This window comes from Aythya marila, assembly GCF_965140915.1.
Source record: "Aythya marila genome assembly, chromosome: 1".
NCBI lineage: Eukaryota > Metazoa > Chordata > Aves > Anseriformes > Anatidae > Aythya > Aythya marila.
In genome coordinates this window covers 63623318-63644633 of record NC_139042.1, presented here as the reverse complement: position 1 = coordinate 63644633, position 21316 = coordinate 63623318, and the positions used below count along the sequence as shown (strand labels likewise).

The 21316-nt window shown below is 43.9% G+C and overlaps 1 protein-coding gene across 1 annotated transcript in view; it reads left to right on the top strand.

Moving 5' to 3' along the window:
- SH3RF3 (SH3 domain containing ring finger 3) overlaps positions 1 to 21316 on the top strand; it is a 231352-nt gene that overhangs the window by 148536 nt on the left and 61500 nt on the right. The window contains exon 3 of the mRNA XM_082784635.1: positions 6143 to 6238. Coding sequence (XP_082640761.1) covers positions 6143 to 6238 — 96 coding nt within the window. The remainder of the gene's footprint in view (positions 1 to 6142; positions 6239 to 21316) is intronic.

Sequence of the window (21316 nt, the reverse complement as noted above, 5' to 3'; positions counted from 1 at the left end):
TAAAATGGCATTCAGCTTCAAAATGTACGTTGCATCATACCGTATAGCAATTAGCAATTGAAATGCACTATCATCATATATCACAGCATTTCCTATTTCAAGAACACAAACATATTAAAAAGCAGACATTCAAGAAATAGTCTGTGTGTTGTTTTTTTTTTTTTTTTAAAGCTGAAATGTTTAATAAATTCCATTTGGAATGAGGGAAAACTGAGATATTGTCATTTCCCTTGGATTTAAAATGTCACGTTTCCCCTTTCTCCCCCACCTCCCTTCCTGCCTCCCCATCCCCTCCCTAGCAATTTGTGATGACCTCAGAGGGGCTTCATGGATACCAAAAAACCCATAGTAAAATAAAGCATATCCCCTAATGTTAATTTATGGCATTGAATGCCATGGAGAACCTGCTTATTGTCATTTTCTGTTTTATTTCAGCTGTCTGTGGTTGTTATAGTATCACATAAAGTAATAACAGTTATGCTGGAAATGAATATGAAAGAGATGATAAAAATATCCCTCACCAGGGTTTTACTGACCTCCTCTTTTGAGGCTACTTATTATAGCTGAATGAATTATTTGCAGCATATAATTTTCTCACCAAATGGAACATCTTTTCCACTCGTGCAACATTTCTCAGCACAATGCAATTTCCTAGAGTGTACACTTTCTCGTATTTATTTAAGAGAAGACTTGTAAGCACTTTTGCTCTATAGCGAGCAAAGCGTTTGCTTGTAAACACTGCAGACCCTGCCACTACCCGGACTGATTTGAGCTGTGAAACTCTGAGAAAACGGGCTGCTTCGTGGCAAGTAGTAGCTCTGCACTAACAGAAAGCCAGGATTTACCTCTGAGATGCTACCAGCAAGTGTATTTGCTGGCGTGTGGTTTCCCTTGCCCAGAGGTACAGAGGAGGTTTATCTGAGAAGCACTCTTCCTTGTCTGCCCGAGATATTCATCGCTTGCTTGATCCAAGCAACTCAGTCGGGATGGCAGAGTTGCAGTCTCTTTTGTTTGAGCGGGTCCTTTCTTAGCCACTTTGGTATCTGGTCTGTTTGATGCCATATCTAAGTATCCCCCCTTTACAGTAACTGCCTTTTTATACGGATAGTTCTCATTTTCTTGGCTGTCCAACGCCATTCCTATAGGCAGCATTTCTTTCTGCTGTGTAGCTTTAGTCTCCATCCCTCAATTTTCCTTTTTTTCGCCCCTCTTGTTACTCTCTGCATCCTTTTATCCCCGGTGCCTGTGTTTTCCCCAAGGGGGGTTGCTTTCAGTTCTGCTGCTGCTTTCTTCCTTCCACTACGTGCACTGTCACCTTGTAACTGTTTTTATGTCTTGCCTATTGTTCTCTCTGACAGTGAATAATCTATTTTTCATCTCAGGACTTTACCGTCATGTTTTCGTTGGTTTTCTCAATGCTAATTTTAGCTGTCACCTGTGCTGGTGAAGGTTCCTGTTTAGCCCAGATTTCAGATCATCTGCTGATGCAGTCAGTTCCTCTGCACAGAGTCACGAGCACTGCCTTGCAGGAGATGCGATTTGTCACTCAGAGAAGTAGTCATTTGAATGTCTCAGTTTGCATCTGAAGACGTTGGACACGATCTCAATTTCATTTACTCTATTTTCTCTTTTCTCAGGTAGGAGAAGTTGCATCAGGACACCATTCATATAAACCAGAGTAAACTGTTGATGTCCCAAATCTCATTTAATGCTGCCAGACATTTATAACTGGATTGTATATATAAACATACAATAAAGAAGAAATTGGATTTTATACGTAAACATACAATAAAGAACAATTTTATTCTGAAGAGCAACTGTAAGAAGATAAATCAAACATAGGCACCTTCCGTATCACTGTTTTGTTACTCATTTGCTAGACTTTGCTTTTTCTCATCCTCTTTGTTACTGTGCAGACAGAGTATCTGTCAGTGCAGTAAAAGAAAATAAAAGGAAGGATATTTGGGTTTTCCTCTTAGTACTTTTTTCAATATTTAGATGTCCTGTTGTCCCAGAGGTGGACTGCAAGGAAATGAAATCTGCTGCACGCTGATCCTCTGCAGAGGGCCTCTACCATTTACCCATTCTCATCTCCTGTAGGCAGAGCACTCTACAGAGAAAAGGCCAAAGATAAATCGATGACAACACTTCTGTATGTGTGGCTGTAGGTTTAAAAACGGGAGGCAAAGAGCAACCAGCACCCTGAGCATCCAGGCCAACAAACAAAACTCAAACTTGCCGTTTTCTTATACCATGTGGACTGCTCCCTTAGTTCCCCCTCCCAAATTAGCTGTAGGTTAAGGCTGAGGGTTCCGCCTCTGTTCCCTCCTCTTCAGTGTCTGCAAGGAAACAAAACACCCTGGATCTATAGCATAACGTGGTTTTCCTCAGTGATTAGTAGGGATCAGACAGACCAAGCAGCTACGTTGCTCTCTGTAATGACTGCCTCCAGCCCTGGGTCCATTTAAATCTGGCAGCTCCTGGTTCTCATTAGTGTTTGCTATCACCAGAGGACATCTCTCTGCACACTTTTGGGATATGCTCATTGAACACAGCTTTCTAATGTCTCCTCAGGTGACACCGCTGTATGAACCTGGGCTCCTGCTGTTTGTTTTAAAAAATGACCCATCCTTCCTTGGGCTGGGATTTCTGGTACAAAAAGGATTTCAACTACACCAATGCAAATCTGGAATAATCCCATTGCTGTCTGTCCATGTAGTTACTCCAGCCTTAGAATCCAAATTCAGCCCGGTTTTGTTTTGGTGTTTGACCACATTTGTGTGGAGGAGTTCAGGTGGCACTTTGGAGGCCGAGTCCCAGTGGCAGATGAGTTTCAGACCTGTCAAGGTAGCACGAACTGTTTCCCAATCCTTATTGCTAATCCATCAGCCATCTCCTTCCCTTCCCATCATTTTTGCTCCCAGCCCACGGTGCTGGTTAACAAGTGCCCAGCCACTTTTGCAGTTATCACATCCCATACTGGTGCCTGGCTGCAGAGCAGCATCCCAGCCCCTTGGCACGCAGCACCAGCAGCCTTTGCTTTTCAGAGGGACCGTCATGCTGGTAGATGGCAACGGGGACGCTCACGCCAGCTGGCAAGAGTGGTCAGCACGAGCACGGAGCACTGCACGGTGCCACCCTGCCAGCGCCAGGATCTCCCTGCTGCTCGAGATGGGGTTGTCGTCGTGCAGAGCAGCAGACTCATCTGCTTGGTATCGCTCCGTTAATGGCTGTTAATGACGAGAGTAAAAACCAGGCTGTGAGTCACGGCTGTTGTTGGACACAGTTTTGTGCCGTCTCCTCGGCAAAAGGGTTCATTTCGCTGTCAGTCGGATTGCTTTCTGAGTGATTTATCTTTGCCTCCCTTTCGGATAATGTTGTAAACTGGAAGCGCAGGTCCTACGCGCCTGGAGCAGGGCTGCCCCACGCTGGTGAATAGGGAGAGACTTCAGCAGGTGAAAGGGAGCAAATAATGAGAAACTTTAGGAACAGGCATAAAAAGAGCACGAGCTATCTTTGTCAACCTACAGTGGATACCATCGGCTTTTGAAATGAGACTTTAGGCTTGGATTCACTTATGCTGCCTGGGAATCAATTTAGTATATGTGAAATAGTGGAGTTCAGAAAGTTTAAGTGGTATGCCAAGAGATCTGTGGCTCTTTACTATTCATGATCCTTTAGGGAACCTTTCTAGGAATTTATAGGTAGCACAGCCATCCAACTAATTTAAGGCATTAAAACAGTTCATGCTGGAGCTTTTGCCAGCCCAGTGTGTAGAATGATGTCGTGGGCTGTGAATTCAAAGAAACTTTCTATTAATAAAGAATGTCAAGAGATGTTTCAGGCTTTGCTGTAATTCTTACAGATTTTCAACACCCTTCTGAAAATGAATTCTGTAATGGAAAGCATTCTCAAGGATTTGCACTTTGCTCTCCCACAAAGATGCACATTTTGAATGTCAGTATATCTCATTACGTGCGACGATCTGATTTTCTCATATATGGCCACATTCAACAGCCAGACTTGGCAGAGCCAAACTAAAATCAGTGTATGGAAATGCTTCCAGATTTTATAAGTCTGTAGAAAGTAAAGCTGGAAGGGACCTTCAAAGGTCCCTCTTTCCTGCCCCATCCTTGTGCAGGACCAGCAGGATCCACCTCTTCTGCCTTGTGCCTGTCCGGCGTGCCCCATGGACAAAGATTGCACAGGTCCTTTAACATGAAGGCTAATCAAGGGCTTCAGGGCTTTTACAGTTAAAAAGTTTTTTCTCAGTTTCTTATCTTACATGTGCGTGTGCATATATACCCATACACAAGCACACATAAGATATGTACATATATATATACACATATAGTGAAAGCGTAGGCTCATCACGCTTTCGGTTTTATAAAAAGTACATTAAGAAAATAGCTGAACAAATATAGGCAGTAGAAACTCTCATAGCAGCTTCTTGAAGCAGTGAAGTCTTTTATTTTCTTTATTTACCCTCTTTACCTAGATTCTAAATTTATGATAATCGGTCTTTTGTAAGAGCATGTGGAAACTTTGCAGAGACATATAACTGTCAGTTCTTTACACAGATCAAAAATGGTCCGTGCAGACACAGCTTTGGAAGGGAATGCTATTCTTCTCTTCAGGAAATTAAATGCACAAATTCTTTTTGCATCCTTCCAGCTGTAATAAATAGCTGAAGGTTCAGTCTGTGGCTGTTTCTCTTAGCTTTCCCCAAATGGATCATTCAGATGAATAATTCAAAGGAAACATTTAAACTATTTGAAAGTGTGCATGTTCAAAATGCACACGTTCTCAAAACAGCAAAGTATGTCACCTCGCTGTTCTGAGCATTTTCTATCAATTTAAGTCCATGGTCTGAACAGCTTGGATCAGAAGTTAGTTTGTTGTTTGTTTGTTTGTTTTCTTTTTTTTTCTCCTGTTTGAGAGTTATCTGCAAAAAAAATAAATCTCCCCTCACCTCAGCAGTTAACATGGATAACTTGTTATACAGAGGACTGTATGCCATATGTATACGTATGCTTTTATTTTCCTAGCTGAGTGGTGAAAATAAAGCGAGAAAGGCGGGGAACTCCGTCTCAGCTTTCTGGAGGAAAAGGATTTTTTCTCTCTTACAAATTTCTGCACAGAAACGGAGGAGGCTTGGATGCCATGAGAGAATGAGTGGCATATCAGCAAACTTGGCTTCACAGCTTCTCTCAGCCCACTCCTTTCCTGCGGATACAGGAAAGTCTCAGTGGGACCTGGGCATGCAGGTGATGCTCCACAGAGAGGGCTGCCTGCAGCAGCAGCTGTAAAAAGTGGTGCTAGGTCAAGGTCTTGCTTGGTGTGGCAGACTGAGCACACAGATGTGACAGCACAGGTCTATCGATGGGTTAAACCACCCAAACTGGAAACACTCAGGGTTTGTTTCTAGTCATGTGGGCTTTTGTAATGACTGGTATGTTTTGGGTTTTAGTCTATCAAAAGAAACTTTGTACAGTATGAGTCTTCTTTACCAACGCTTTTCTTAATCTGCTTTATAATCAAAGTTTATCTTCTGCTATGATTTTTTTGCAATATATCTTGAATTAACTATAGTATTATAACACCATTGGCTTTACCAAACTAACTTGTATCTAAACTGAAGCTGATCCAACAGTTGAATGCAACTCATTTTTTATACTGTTATACTTGCCTTTTTACTTGCTCTGCATTTTCACCTTCTGATTTATTTATTTTTAATGAAAACTGACATTCAGTGCTCCAGCAGTGAAAGGTAGTTGCTGGGCACCTTGCGCTATACCATGTGTTTCTTGCTGAAAAGGTTTCCATGTCTACTTGTGCTCTGCTGGGATTTCCCACTGAATTTCCTTCTGCAGCAGCCAAGTGTCATGTTTATGCTGGAATGTTTTCTCCTTCGGATTAGAAACAACTGCAGTGAAGACAGGAGTTACCTGTTCCTACTGCTGTGTATATGCACCTGGAGCTGCTGGCAGCTGGCATGAGCTGCAGGACACAGTGCTCTGTGGTTGGGATGCATGGGGTAGGATGCTGGTCCAGGACTCAGGGAACATTTCTACATCTAACTATAAAACCTGGAATTTATCCAGTGTATCCAGTGATGTATTTTGTATATTTTTGATTTTAGGATGAAATCTTGACGGTCATCAGGAGGGTAGATGACAACTGGGCAGAAGGAATGCTGGGCGACAAGATTGGCATTTTCCCTATCCTCTATGTTGAGGTAAGCTCATGACAGGTGGAGGTGTGGGCTTCTGTGCACATCCTCCATTTATTTTTGCACCCGCAAGGGAAGGATAACCTTGGAAATCCCTGCATGAGAAGGACAAAATATACCACAGTAACTGAATTTTTTGGTGCTCTGCCCTAAGGCACTGAGAGTACATTTGTCTCAGCCAATTCAATTTGGAGCAGCGAGAAAAACATACACCAGGAACTGCTGAAGACTTTCCACCCAGCATTTCTGGTGTCATCTCCTCAACGTGTATGGGAAATTGGAGAGGATGACCACAGTAAGGCATCTTGCACATACCCAAGGAGAGGCAGGGGCTGCCAGTGCGTCGGAAGCACCTCCATGGGCTCAGCCATGCTGCAAAAGAAGAGCCCTTTGGAGAGCCTGGGAGTGCCACATGAGTGGTTTTATTTTTTTTGTTTGCTTGTTTGTTTGTTTTCTAGGTTTATTTTAGTGGGTTGTCTTAGAATCATAAAATATCCTGATTTGAAAAGGATCCCCAAGGACCGTCAAATCCAACCCCTGGCTCCACACAAGGGCCAGCCAAAAATCAAACCCTATGTCTGAGAGCGTTGTCCAAAAACTCCTTGAACTCCAGCAGGCTTGGTGCTGTGCCCACTGCCCTGGGCAGCCTGTCCCAGTGCCCGAGCACCCTCTGGGTGCAGACCCTTTCCCTAACCCCCAGCCTGACCCTCCCCTGTCCCAGCTCCATGCCGTCCCCTCGGGTCCTGTCGCTGTCCCCAGAGAGCAGAGCTCAGCGCCTGCCCCTCCACTCCCCTCGTGAGGGAGCTGCAGGCTGCCATGAGGCCTCCCCTCAGCCTGCTCTGCTCACGGCTGAGCAAACCAAGGGGCCTCAGCTGCTCCTCATGCATGTTCCCCTCCAGACCCTTCACTATCTTTATAGTTCTCCTTTGGACACTCTCTAACAGTTTCATGTCCATACATTGTGGCACCCAGTACCGCACCCAGTACTCAAGGTGAGGCCGCACCAGCACAGAGCAGAGCAGGACAATCCTTTCGCTTGACCAGCTAGCATTGCTGTGCTTGATGCACCCATAGGTACAGTTGACCCTTTTGACTGCCAGGGCACACTGCTGGCTCATGCTCAACTTGCTGTCAACCAGAGCAGACAAGAGGCTGCTCTCCAGCCTCTTGTCCCACAGTCTATACATGTATTCAAGGTTGCTCCAGCCCAGGTACAGAATCTCTACCCACAAGGGAGTGAAAAGTTCCTCCTAATTTAGTATCATCTGTAAACTTTATGTATGCATTCAAGTCCTGTGTCCAGATCATTTATGAAAACATTGAAAAGAACTGGCCCTAAAATGGAGCCCAGGGGAATCCCACTAGGGACTGATCAACAGTTCGGTTGTGTTTGAAGTCTCTGAGAGAGAGAATTCTTTGTCCTGAGCACTTTCCATAAGTCATTTCCACACGAGACATCTTGTGGAGTAAACACTTGGACCTCTTGTCCTCTGAGCAGACCCATCCTGCCACTTCTTCCCACTGCTATGCGTCCTCCTGATGGTTCCCATCCAGCCAGAGGGTCAGGGGAAGAGCCCAGGGTGCCATCACGGTGGCCCTGTTGGAGCTGCTCTGCTCTCTGAGCACTTCCAGAGAACTTTCCTCCTTCACAGATGAACCATGCATGCAAAGCGCTGATGGGCACCACATGTGTTCCTATTTTATTGAGGTGCTGCCACTCTGCTCCAGAGGCTCAGCAATCCCAAAGCCACACAGCTGCATCAATGTAGACTGGTGCTGCTCTCCAGGGTGAAGCATCTCTTGTGTGGGCACAGCAGAGCCCGCTTCAGCCCTACTACATGCAGCTCTGATGCCTGCCTCCAAAATCGCTTCTCCAGATTTCTTAGTTAATGACTTGAGACAAAACAGAGATAATTAGTGCCTGACTACCTAATTATTAACTCTGACAATGACCAATTTGGAATAAACCATCATTAATACACATTGCATTCCCACAGTTGACAAGAACAATGATATTAAAACCAGAATGTGTAGGAGCCGTTATTGGGAAACCAGCTGCCGCCCATAAGTTAATGACTAGTTTTCTTCTACTCTGGGCATGTAAAGACCTCTTCAATTTGTTGTGATTAAATCAGAGAACCAGGATTTCTCCCAGATTCCATCCTTTTTCCCTTTTCTTTCAAGTTCCTGAGGGTACAAGGTGACTGTCCTGAACTTTGCTACAGAAAGAGTGAATAGGGGACCTCTGCCAGCCAGGCACTGTTGCACAGCACCACCTTTCCCCAGCTCTAGTCTCGCATGCAGGCTGCAAGTGCTTGCGCTGCCTACACACCATACAGCATCCTGATGCCTCTCCCACCCTTAGGTATCTGTTCTCTTTAATTACTGCTCCTGTAGGATGAAGGTCTGGGAACCTCAGAGGAGCAGCCTGCTGGGAACAAGTGCAGTGTTGTCTCACTGAAGTTCTCAATGCACTAGCTTGTCCCAAGTGGCCACAAAGGAATAAGAGGAAAGGCTGTATAGAGTCAGAAGATCAATACTGGAAGTTTCTAAAGAAATGTCAATAGCAAGGCACCCAGCACCATGGGAGAAGAATGCACTTAGGAATGTGTGTATACATAGACATTCATGTACAGACACACATGTATATGAAATAAGTACAACTATGTACCTTTATGCATATACTTGCATAATATGCACACATATTTCATCTGCACAAATTTGAAATTGGTAATATTAAAGTTTTCAAATGAGACACTTGGATGATACGGACATAATACTCGTGCCATGATTTGTAAAGCCAAAGGGAAAAGATCCTCCAGACATAAGCATCAGCCCCCTATTTCATCCACATCCTGTTGGATGGAGGCCTTGTTCTGAGTATGAAATGGGCTTGTGCAGCTAGTGGAGTTTTATGGTTATTTCACTGTTGCCAGGTTCAGATGTTACTTTACATTAAAAATTAAGGGGATGCAGCAGGCCAAATCCCAAAGAAGTTTTGAAAATCTCAATGCCAATGTTTATGAAATAAATCCATTAAACAAGTAGTACTTCCATCTAAAAACACTCCCTGAGTCTGTCCAAGTCCATTAAGCGGTTTTCAAAATCTTGGCAAAATGTGCAGAATAAGCAAAGTTTAACTCGCACAGTAGCCTTTTACTTGTGCAAGTTTATCAGCCAAAGCATGTGGGATTTTGCCTGGCATCCAAAGCTGTGCACTCCGGAGGGAGCCCAAACAAGGGCACTTGCCCTTGCGACAGCAGCCAGAGCTCCAAAAACCACTCTGGTTGCTCATGGATGCTGAGTTTCTGTGCCTGGGAGGACAACTTCCAGAGCAAGACTGTTGTGTCACAAAGCAATGGCACAAAACACTGGACAAAGATACCAGAATAAATCTGCTCCCGGCAGTGTTTTAGAAAGTCCGTATCTCAGCCTTATGTGTGGTTGTCCAAGCAGCCATATTTCACACAGTGCAAAGTGGCATATTCTTTATGCTTTGCTCCTCAAAAGTGTCCAGCAAGGATGCTTGCAGGCCTGCTGTGCCTGAGAGCTCCCTGCAAAGAGCCTTTTTCCTGTCTCTGTAGTGTCATCTGTGTCCTACAGTCAGAGAAGCTACAATAGCGTGAGCAATAAATATTTGCAGCTCACTATGGCGACTTCTGCAGAGTGAGTCACACACAAGATGTGGTCAGGGAGAGTTTACACCAATTTTTTTCTTAGTTTGTTGCCATCCTTCATGTCCAGTAGAAGTCATTTGGGATGATAATTTATGTTTTAATTTGGCTACAGAAAAAAAAAACACACGACAATCAAAATTATTCTCAAGGTGCCTTCTGCCTGGAAATAAGCATCTTATTAATAATTTCCATAGTCTGAAGTCATCTTTTTGCTGGGAAGTGTGTAGGACCTGTAAGGAGTTCAAAGTCCTAACAAGATTTCTTTTATTGTACTGTCTTCAATCTAGCTCCTTCATTCTTAATAACTGCTATTATCTCTGTTTGGAAGTTGTAAGTGTAGTGCCGTTCTGTCTAAAATTGGGAATAATGAAGAATACAGGGTGTCCTAATAGATTCAAGTGTGTGGGAAGGAAATTTGAGGGCACGCCTAGTATGTGAAAGGCCAAATCCTGCTCGGATGGATGGTCAGTAACCGTAACTTCAGAAAGCAGAGCTGTTAGACCCGAAACTCTGCCTGCAGCCCCCAGCGCAGAGAGGCATTGCTCGAGATCGAGAAACCTTAGGAGTCCGTGCTAGAGCAGGGCAATTACGTGGAGCACGGCTGTGACTGTAATATCAGCATATTACAATTGATGAAGTGCCAGCCCATTGTTATAATGTTTTATGACAGCAGGGGCACTGAAAGCTGTGATTAAGTAATATTGAGAGTTTTTAAAGGCTTTTTACAGAGCGGTGAAGCAGCGTAGTGGAGATCTTCTGTTCTTCACAGTCAGAAACAGGAAAAGGTGGAAAGGAGGTCTAGGAGAAAGAGGGAGGAAGAGAACTGACAAACCCGATGGTCTCAGTGCCCCACGGCATGGATACAGGAGAGTCCCGTGAGATCCAGGGGAAAAAAGATCTTGTCAGTCAGTGTTTAGAAGGAGTGCAGACAAAGGGAAAAAAATAATCCAAAACCAAATGCATTTCTTAAAGAAAACAATGTTTTTTCATTCCAAAATGAGCTTTGCACGTGCAGAGCACTCCTCTTAACAGCTTTGTACAGTACCACTGGTTCTACTGATCAGTAAGAACAGCTCACTCCACACAAGGGTACCCAAGCACATTTCCCAGGATCCCAGCTGTGGTCATTGCATAGTGTCACAGAAACCCGTCTTCCCAGCACAATTTGTCCTTAATTGTGTAACTACGTCTTTTGCTGAGGGTAACCTTTAGTTAGCCACCAGGTCGGTGCAAACAGTGAAGAGTTTACTGTGTATGTGTCAAGTTAATCTGAAGACTGAATGTTCCAGGAGGAGATGAGAGAGCCAGTCTGAAGGCAGTGAAGCCTATCCCACAGCCCAGCCTATAGCCCTGCCTCACTTTGAAGTGTTCAGCATTTTCCTGGTGCTGTTGCCCACAGTCTGACATTCAGTCTCGATGGCAGATTTGGGATTTTTTTTTTGTCTGTCTGCAGATTCCCAGCTTAGTTCCAAATATCCAAATATCATTGTATTCGTGAAAACTGCGTACTTCATGTCTACATTTTCTTTGTTCTCAACCTTTTTTGGTTCCTCCCTGCAGCTGCAGGACAGATGGATCCCTATGAGACTCCCATAATGAATTCAGCCTCAAAGCCTGCCCCATCACTTAGAGATGTGTGGCCTCTGTGGGAGCATACTCTACACCTTTCAGAGGCTCACTTATGACATCCTTTTAAAAAAGGGATCATTAGACAGTCGTTAAATAGTAAGGTTTGTTTGGTGCCCTATCAAAAAAAAAAAAAAAAAGGAATGATCTCCGTTTTTAGGGACTGTCAAAATGGTTCCAAAATGGTTCATTTTAACCTTGCTAGTATCACTTAATGATAATAAAATTGGGGGATTTTGAGAGGTGGATAGAATGAAACTGTAGATGGTTTTAGAAAAGCTGACTTACTAAATCTCAGAGGAGCAGATTCATCCCTGTAGTAAGTAGGTGTAACGCTAATGAGTAGAGAATTATACCCATTAACATCACAATTGATTTTTTCTGTTCTCTTTCCTTTTGTGTGCCAGATAAAAATGGTATAAGAACCTTGTAAATCTGGCAATAATGTAAGCTGTGAGAGGAGTTCAGCTAATTTCTGTTGAAAAGCATTATTGATATGCGTTTTCAAATTTTGTAACTACATCGTTGTAAGACTCTCATTCCTGCATCTTCATAGTTTCTAAAAAGTTGGTGCAACCTGATTTCCTCTTGCATAGAAGACTAGAATATTCCAGCATCCTTTCTGGTTTCAGATTTCTGCGTGGATGGAGTATAAAACACAGTTCCCCTGTTTCACATTCAAACTGAAACATGCAGAAGTTGTGTTGTAGGCTGCAAGAGGGACCTCTGTAAGAACCTGTACACTTACTACTACTTTCACGTCAATCCGTGGATAAAACTTATTGATTTAAAGTGTTGTCACACACATACAAAGTAAAATCATTTAAATAACTTCAAATAACTATGATGCCAGTCAGCAAAGCTAAGAGTATTAGCAGTCAGAAGGGAGAAGAAGATTAAACATTCAAATGCGCTGCTGTTCATTAGGGGAAGCTTTGGGTAAGTGTCTGTTGCACATTTCTGGAACATATCCAACTTCTCAGTGCACTATTTTCTCTGCTTTCACCACTTGTAATATCTCTAGCTTATATAAGTATATAGAACATGTACCATCCTTCCCATTCTGTCCTGGAAGTGTTGCTGACAAGCGACTTTTATGCTTTCCAGATGCGGCTGGTATAGCCCAAATGAAAGCTACAGTGACAGGTCTGGGATTTCTGTGTAATCAGTTCTCAGTGCAGGTTGTTGCTTTTAAACACGTACTTCTCTCTACTAGCAAGGACGTAGGACAGTCGTTCTCCTTAGTCGGGTTCCAGCATTTGTGAACCACGAGGTAACATACCATCTCCTTCAGAAACCAGTCAAGAATTATCTTTACAATAGCCACTGTATTTGCATCTACTTGAAACTTTCTCCCGGACCATGCATATCACTAGTTTGTGAGTCATATATGTATTATTTTTAATCTCTGTCCCACCCTTTCTGCATAACAATGTCTTATTTTCCCTTTTGTTTATATGAATGAAGAACCTTTTGCTCCTTGTTTTAATGTAATGTAAATTAGCATGACTCTGGGCATTTTTTTTCCCATTTTTCTTAACCTTTAAGTCATTTCTCTGAAGTTCTCCGTTACTTTCTAGCATCCTTCATGAGGTGATTACTCATGCATATTCTGTAAGATTTTCCTCTGTCTTCAGGATACAAAATTGAGCTAGTGTTAACACCTTTGGACTTAAATGCCCGCTTTCGCCTACACTGGATTAGCTGAGCTCCTCAGCTCTGTAGACTTGTTTTAATCACTCATTCCCCTTAGGCTATGTCTGGACAAGTCGATGCAGGATTGCTTTCTGGTTTCACATCGGGGAGCGCATTCCTCCTACATCAACAGTTCATCTTGAGTGGGTGCCACAAAGAGGAAGCCTGTGTACAGAGGTGGGTGGGAGCGCTGTCACCTTTGAGTCATTCTCCAGCCCAGACAGTCACGAGACCTGCGGGGAGCTGTGGGAAGAGACGGCACCTAAATTTAGACATAGCTGTAGGTTATGAAAAAATGCCATTTGGAAAGTGACAGTTTTAGTTACGGGTCTTCTGTTGCTTCTCCTCCTGCCTACTTTCACACAAATGAACTCATAATTAAGTTATTCAGATTAACATGCTATGACCAATCTTTCTATTAATCAAAACCATATCTAAACACTTACCAACTCTTATTGTTTCAGGGACTGTTGAATCAGAAACTGGCCAGCTGTCACATTCAGGAATATCTTCCCTACCCACCCCCCATTATTAGTAACATCTGAAGTTCCTAAATTTTGTTTTGCAAAAATAACTCTCCAGGGTTATTTATAGGCAGCTTCCAGTCCAGCCAATGTAAACACACAGCCTTGGCAAATAAGATCATTTCCTGACTCTTTAAAAACATATATATCATTTTGATATCTGTATGAGGCATGTTTTAAGTACTGCCTACTAGGAACTGAAAATTGAAGTGCTAATTAAGTACCTAAGTAAGATGGCTCATGATCAGATAGCAAGACTTCTAGCCATCATCCGCTCACGGACTTAGAATCACAGAATCATAGAATCATTAAGGTTGGAAAAAAACTTCAAGATCATCTGGTCCAACCGTCCCCCTGCCACCAATGTCACCCACCAAACCATGTCCCCAAGCACCAGGCCCAACCTCTCCTTGAACACCCCCAGGGACGGTGACTCCACCACCTCCCTGGGCAACCCGTCCCAGTGCCTGACTGCTCCTTCTGATAAGAAATGTCTCCTCATTTCTAACTTCCACAACTTCCCCTGCAAAATCCTGTTTGTTGTCCTTCTCCAGTATAAAAAGACTGGGGACACTCCTGCCGTGTTTTACATGTGCTTTCAGCACACAGTGCTACTCACTAGCCCTTCCCTTTACCTCCAACTCTCCTGAACTGTGCATGTGCTTGAATACGTGTTTCTCAGCCCCTGGATGCTGTTCTGTTTTGTTTCTGCTGTTTCTATGCTGAGCTTTGGTTTCTGCCTCAAAGTGATGTCATTATGCTGCCAGAGTTGCTTGTGTTACAAAAGCAGCAGCTGATGGAGCCCCAGGTTCCCTGGACAGAGAACGATATCACAAACTGTTTTCTCTTCCTAATATTTTCATCCATTTTAGTGTTCCCTTTCTCTTGCATTCCTTTTGTCCCTTTTTCCTCCCTGTTTTAAACTTCTAAATTTTCAGTTACATTGTAAGTGAAGAGACAGCTGCTGAAGCCCAGTCTTACCACAGAGCAGATTCAGGAACGGGACAGCAGTTCTGCCTCCAGTACCACTTGTGGACTGCGAAATACTGCTCCAAATCATGTGGGAGACCTTGTAGGTCTGTAGGTACAGCTCATCTGTCCAAGTGCGATCTTCCTCTACAGGCCAGCTAATTGTCCAGATTGCCCCTTACCACTGAGGCAAGCAGGTTCTCACAGTCGAGGAAACAGACATTGCCACTTCATGGAGACATCTGAAATATGTCAGCCTCCTTGTAGAAGAGCCTGTTTCTCTGCATTGACTAGGAGGGGAAGGCAGGGGTGACAGCTCTGGCCTAAGGCAATGGTGGGGGGATAATCCTTGACCCCACTCTGCGGTGGCTCAGGCTGTGAGTCTGTGCTCTGCCTGCTGTGCAAGGGGAAGGCCCACCACAGGTGTTGCACGCACAGCCTGCACATCTCTTCAGCAAAGAGTATCTACGTTCAGGTCAGTTCTTTTGTGTTATAGGCAGTATTTATCAATTTCCCCGAGTACCTATCTGTCAAACAGCTATCGATGTTTGTTCTGATATTGTTAAGAAACGTTAAAGCTGCCGTGTCTTTCAGAATGAAACAAGATGTCCTTTCACATCTCTTACAGGGTTTTTATTGCTGTTATTGTTGGTTGTTTGCTTGTAACTATCTCTGACAAGTGAATGAATGAGCTCCTGACAATGCTTAAACATACATGCAGCAAACCTTGGGGAAGCCCAGGCAAACCCTTTACTACCCATGACTTCCTTATTCTGCTCCTGGGGTAGCTGAGGCTACACACACACAGAATAATAAGTAATTAATTAAATAAAAATAAGAAGGAGATGTTCACTTGGAAGCAGATGTTTCTAGTGGGAAAATACCTCAGGCAAAGGATCCATCCATCCCTTTGGCCCTGTCCCCACTCAGAAGGACCAGTTGAGTGGGTAGGATATTAGGGTTGGCTTTTGCCTGTGCATTTGCCATTAACCATTCTGAACTTCCCCGCAGTGCCTCCTCATAGCACCCAACCATTGGAGTGAAACATTTTAGCAATGGCACAGTTTTCTGTGGGCCTCTGTGCCATCCCCCACGGAGCACACCCGCTGTCCCAGGCCTGGAGGCAGCTCTAGAGCACATCAGCAACCCGCTCGCTCTAGGGGAGGCAAGGGAAGGGGCTTTTGTCTTTTCCAGCCATTGATCACCTCTGACAGCTTCTAAAGATCGCTTCAGTGGTGCTGAATTCTTGGCATCTTTTTTCCTTTTGAAAAAGAAAATGTCTTTCGGTCTCGCTTACCTAGAGCTAATGCATGAATGTATATTAAGAAGCTGTATGTCAACAGATACACGATTTGTCTAGCAGTTAATGAAAAATAAAGTCCTCAAGGACTTCATTATGTCTCACACATTCTTCACTTCATTTCCTACTGTTGCTATTACTGTGCGTCGCATGTCTTAATTAGCTTCCTTTCTGGGGAGCTTTCCTGGTGCTGCAGAGCTCTTCCAGTGGAGATCAGCAATCCAGGTGTAGCCACAGAGGGAGAACAGAGGATTTGAGGACAACCATGGCCAACTGGCTGTCTCCCCTGCCCCTTTGCTGGTGGCAACAACCTGATGAGCAGAGGGTAAAACGTGCCCACCCATCAGCTGTGGCACTGGTCAAAGGAAAGTGGGCCCAGTATTAAAACACCAGCATGTGAAATGTTCTGGAAGAGGTGGAGGCACTCATTATCCTTTGCTACGTGTGTGATGGTTGTGATGACCTCCATCAGAAGGACAGGATGGACAGCTGGTGCTGGTGACACCATAAATGATATGCCGGGAGGTACCTGCTAAAGCCCCCTCATCTCTACTTTCAGAAGTAGAAGTATTATATAAACAATGTTCTTCCATGCTAAGAGTCACTAAATTTGGTTCAGCTTGACCCTCTAAGCTTTCAAAGAGGAGTCATCTCAAGAACATATGATATGATGAAGTTGTGAAGTGGTTTAACCTCTTTCCTTGTTTCTTATTGTGGCAATGGTCAAACTCCCTTCATACTACACTCAGAGACAGGGGATTGCATATGTGTGCTCAATGCTTGCTTCAAACAACAGAAATAACATGTGAAGTTGATTTTTAGTCTGAAAAAAAATGTCATTAGCTGTACTAAAACCAGATGTTAAGTCTTAAATCCCCTAACATTTTGTTAGGTGTTAGTGCTGAATATTGAGAATACCAACTTCACAAGACTAGAGGAGGAATCAGTTCAAGCAAATTAAAACCAAAAATCAGAAACAGGGGAAGAGAGTTGGAATTAATTTGGAGATCTCCACCTTTTCAACATTTTCTCTAGAGTACGGGATTGTGGAAGGCCCATCCCTTGGTATTTAGCGTGCACTGTAGAAGAATTTGCACGCAAGTCCTTCATCTTGGTTATTTCTTTCCTCTACAAAATAGATCTGCCATTGTTTATTTTATGTTCTGCTGCACCATTTTGGGGTTGGGTGATCCTGTCATTATTTTAATCTGACAAAAGCAAGGGCTGCTGCCAAAGGAATTGATTATCCTGCTTTTGCCTCAGCCACGACAACACTTTCACGTCACTTCCCTTGTTCCAGACCTAACAGACTGAGATGGATCAGGGAAAGCTGCTCATTTAAGCTGTCATTACTTTGTTAGTTTCCAGTCATGTCTGTTCCCTCATCCCTTTTACTGTGTAGCCACATGAGCATCCATGTGGATACAGGGCAGAAAGTGTGAAAAAGGGAAAGGAAGGCACGTGGCACCTCACGCTCACCTCAGGAAGTCATGGCCAGGGCACCAACCCTCACCCACAGATACTCTGCAGGCGATGCTGCTGTTGAATTGTGCTCCAACCCACCAAATCAAAATGGTGAGGTGAGGAACGTTTGTGCAAGCAAGCTCCTCTTCCTCCTGGTCATCCCTCAATTTATCCAATTATTTCATTAAGTTGTAATTTTATGACAAAGGAGCACTGGATACTCTGTAAACAATGCTAACAATATTACCCATGGTTTAAGTAAGGCTGGAGGGAGTGTCCTGCTCTAAATCTGACTTTGAAGTCTTCCGATCTGCTTAGACACAATTAAATCAAATTGACAGGAAATTTCATGAGAGAGGTTTCCGTAATAGAATTTTTCTCTAACAGAATTTTTCTGGAAACCTTGGGACAAAGCAGGAGAGGCACCAGAGCATTCAGGCAGTGGTGGACTCATGCTGGAGGTACTCCCTTGCCCATGTTCTCAGGGGAGGGCACTGAGGGAAGAGGCAACTCTGCTCCATTTTACTGTTTCTTGAGAAGAAAACAATCCGCAGTAACAAGGAGAGCACTCCTGGTTCAAGCCCTGCCTGCTTTGATATTGGTGGAGAAAGTAAAGCAGTACCCTGAATCACGACATGTTCTGGGAGCTCTTGGTGCACCCACTGGGCTTCTCTGCCCCATGGAAGCTGGGTGGTTTCTTTTCAGCAGCTGCTTGGGGCCATGCTCTGCTTCAAGCACTACCTCTAACTTTTGGCATATGAGGGTCTTTGATGGCACAAGAGTGCTCCTGAGAGCTGAGCTTAAGTCCATAGCAAAGGACACGTCAGTCAGCTTTTGCATTGAGCAACTTTTCTCTCAACACACACCTGAGGTTTCAGTGCAGTACACTGTCAGAGTTAAATGTGTTATTTTTCCTATTTGCTCCTTGGTTAAAGAGGGATCGATGTGCTTTCATGACAAGTAATAAAGACATTGCCCATGGGAATCACATCCTCACACCTGGCTCCATTCATCTGTGTATCTGGCAATGCTGCACAGTCACAGGACAACCTGACTGCTGAGCATCCACAAAAATCAAACTCTGATCATCTTGTATCCTCATTAGGGCTACATCCTATTACAAATCCATAACAAATCCGTAACAAATGCAGACCTGCCTCATTCGTGACCTCATAAAAGTGCTCATCTGCTGTCAATTCTGTCCTTCTCATGGCCTTTGCTTTCCTGTTGAATACATACAACTTGCCCATACTTGCAAACCTTTGATTATTCATTTCTCTTATGATCTACTGTTTTTTATTTACTACTGGAAGATCAACTCCTGCCTTTGATCAGCTAGTGATGCCAATCACTTCATCTTTTTTTTTTTTTTTTTCCAAATTGTCATTTACTTCTGTAGTGCTCTGTTCTTCACTGTTGTGAAGAATGCTTCAAAGACATCTGAACAGCTGCATCAGCATTGGTCCTCCAGACCCCTCTCTGAAATTGTTCTTAGCTGTGATGCCTACAGAAGATTTCTGATGTGCCAAGTCTTTTGTCCCTCTTGCTGATGAGGCTGTCTCTCTGTATACTTTGACTATATCTATATATTGTCCTCATCTTAATTTGTGCTTTCTTTGTGGCAAGAGCTGTCTTTTTGCTCTGTGTTTACATGATATTTCTCACAACGGAGCTGTGATCCGTAGTGAGAATTCTCCAGCTTTTAATGGCAAATATAATAAGCATTATTAACAAATGTGTCTGTGTAACTTCATCACATAGTGTGGTTGCAGTCTGCAAAAACTGAGTTCCCTCAGGACAACTTGTCTCCCTGCCTAAAGAATGTAGGTGCATCCCAGGGCAGTCCATTTTCAGGAAGCAATGGGTTAGGAAAATATTTGGACTTGAGTAATGTTGGGGGCGTGGGGGGCTACAGTGGTCTGCCCTTTCAGAGAGATTTCCTACTGTGCAGACTTCTTGTTAGCCCATCAATTTTGCCATCTCAGAACTCAAACAACATGGCCCAGAGCAGTGGTTTCCCAAATTCCTTCCAGTTGCAGCACACTAACATAAACAGCATTTGCATGTGGATGTCATAAAAATGACTAATGCCGGCAATCATTGTACTTCACGGCTGTAACGTGACACATGAGCCCAAGCATCCTCGGGGATCTGCTCCAAGCTGCCCGGCGCTGGGGCAGCGGCACACCTCTCATCTAGCTGTGACACAGCGGGCTCGGACAGACAGCAGAGGGTGAATCCAGCTTCCTGTGTGCTTGCAGGAGCTGTTTTGCTGCCTGACACAACAGCACCGGGTACGTGTCCTCTGCCCCGAGCCAGAAATCAAATGCAGGGGGTTGAACAAATAGCATTTTCTCGTTTGGTAGCCAGAAAGTTCGGTGAACTCCTTGGCTGTGGCCATTGGCAAGTCTGTCGACAGACATCGGCCCCTGACCTTGGCCATGTACCCAATCATATTTTAACATCTACGATTCTCCAAAGAAGGCTTTGGACGGTTCCTCTAGCCGGGGGACACTCAGTCACACCACGAGTGCGAGGCTGAATGCTGCCATTTTCAGTCAAGAATTTGCAGAGTCGAGGGAATTCGTCGTGGTTCAGCCCTGACAGATTTCTCTTCCAGCAGATGGGGGGGGGGGGAGGGTTGTGAACCCAATTACATCATCGTACAGCACAGAAAATGCTTTCATGTCTTGCAGGATGGCTTTCAGAGCCTTCAGCTACTGCTCAGGCTCCCTACACAGGGAGATGCACGTGGTTATGCCCCGTGCAACAGCCACTGCTTCCAAATGCCCTCCCAGCCCATTTGTTACCCACCTTTCACCAAATGTAACAGAAGTATAAAGGTCTTCAAGGTAAGACACCCTTGTATGAAAGTTGTTTTAAAATGACTGGTCACTGTACAGAGTGAAGGAGGGTGTAAAGTCATGCTCCCACTGAAGGAACGGAGGGCTGTGGTGTTTTACCAGGCCAGCCAGCTCTGGCAGGAGCTCCACACACACAATATCTAACTATACGGTCCCATGGGACATCACTGTGTTGCAAATAGCCTGTACCACATCCAGCAGTCCAGGGAAGTAGGAGCCAGAAGAGTACACAGTCAAAAATGTCTCTTTCCTATGTATAGCACACGCGGGGCAAAGGCTGTTTATCACAACCCGTTAGTGCTGATGTCTGCCTGGAGTGAGTACACCTTGGTTCCTTTTGCAAGCAATTGAACCAAAACATTTTCTTGGCATTTGCTTTCATTCTTCATTTCACTGCTTTATCAGAGATAGAGACAGCAGTACATTTATTTGTGTGCAATTCCCCACAGGTAATCTTCAGTTGCAGCACATAAAACTTAATTTTCCCCAATTGCATGAGATTTCTTATTCTACACAAAGTTGTAAATCACCTCAACAAAGACTCCTTGCCTGCTCAGTGCAGGCAAAGCCTTGCAGTGCTTGAAAAATGACTTCTGTTTTCCCACATGCTCCTTGTACTGTTATTCCAAGGGCTTCTTAGATTAATCCAACCTCATGCTTTGTGCGGATAACAAAGCATGATGTGGGGTGCATTTAGGCCTTTTTCTCAGCATCCACCAGAACACTTTTGTAATCAAATTCAGAAAGGAATCATCTTCAGCATCTATATTTATTTTAATGTTTCTTTCATCCTTTTCCTTTATCACATTAAGTTGGAAGGAAGTTCTTTCCCTAAATAAGGCATTATAATATCGGTGCTTCCTTCACAACAACTCTGAACATTACAAATGCAGTACTTTCGAGCACAATATTTCTGAGAGTGAATCTCAGAGAATGAGCCAAAGGGCACAATGTAGCATCTCGAA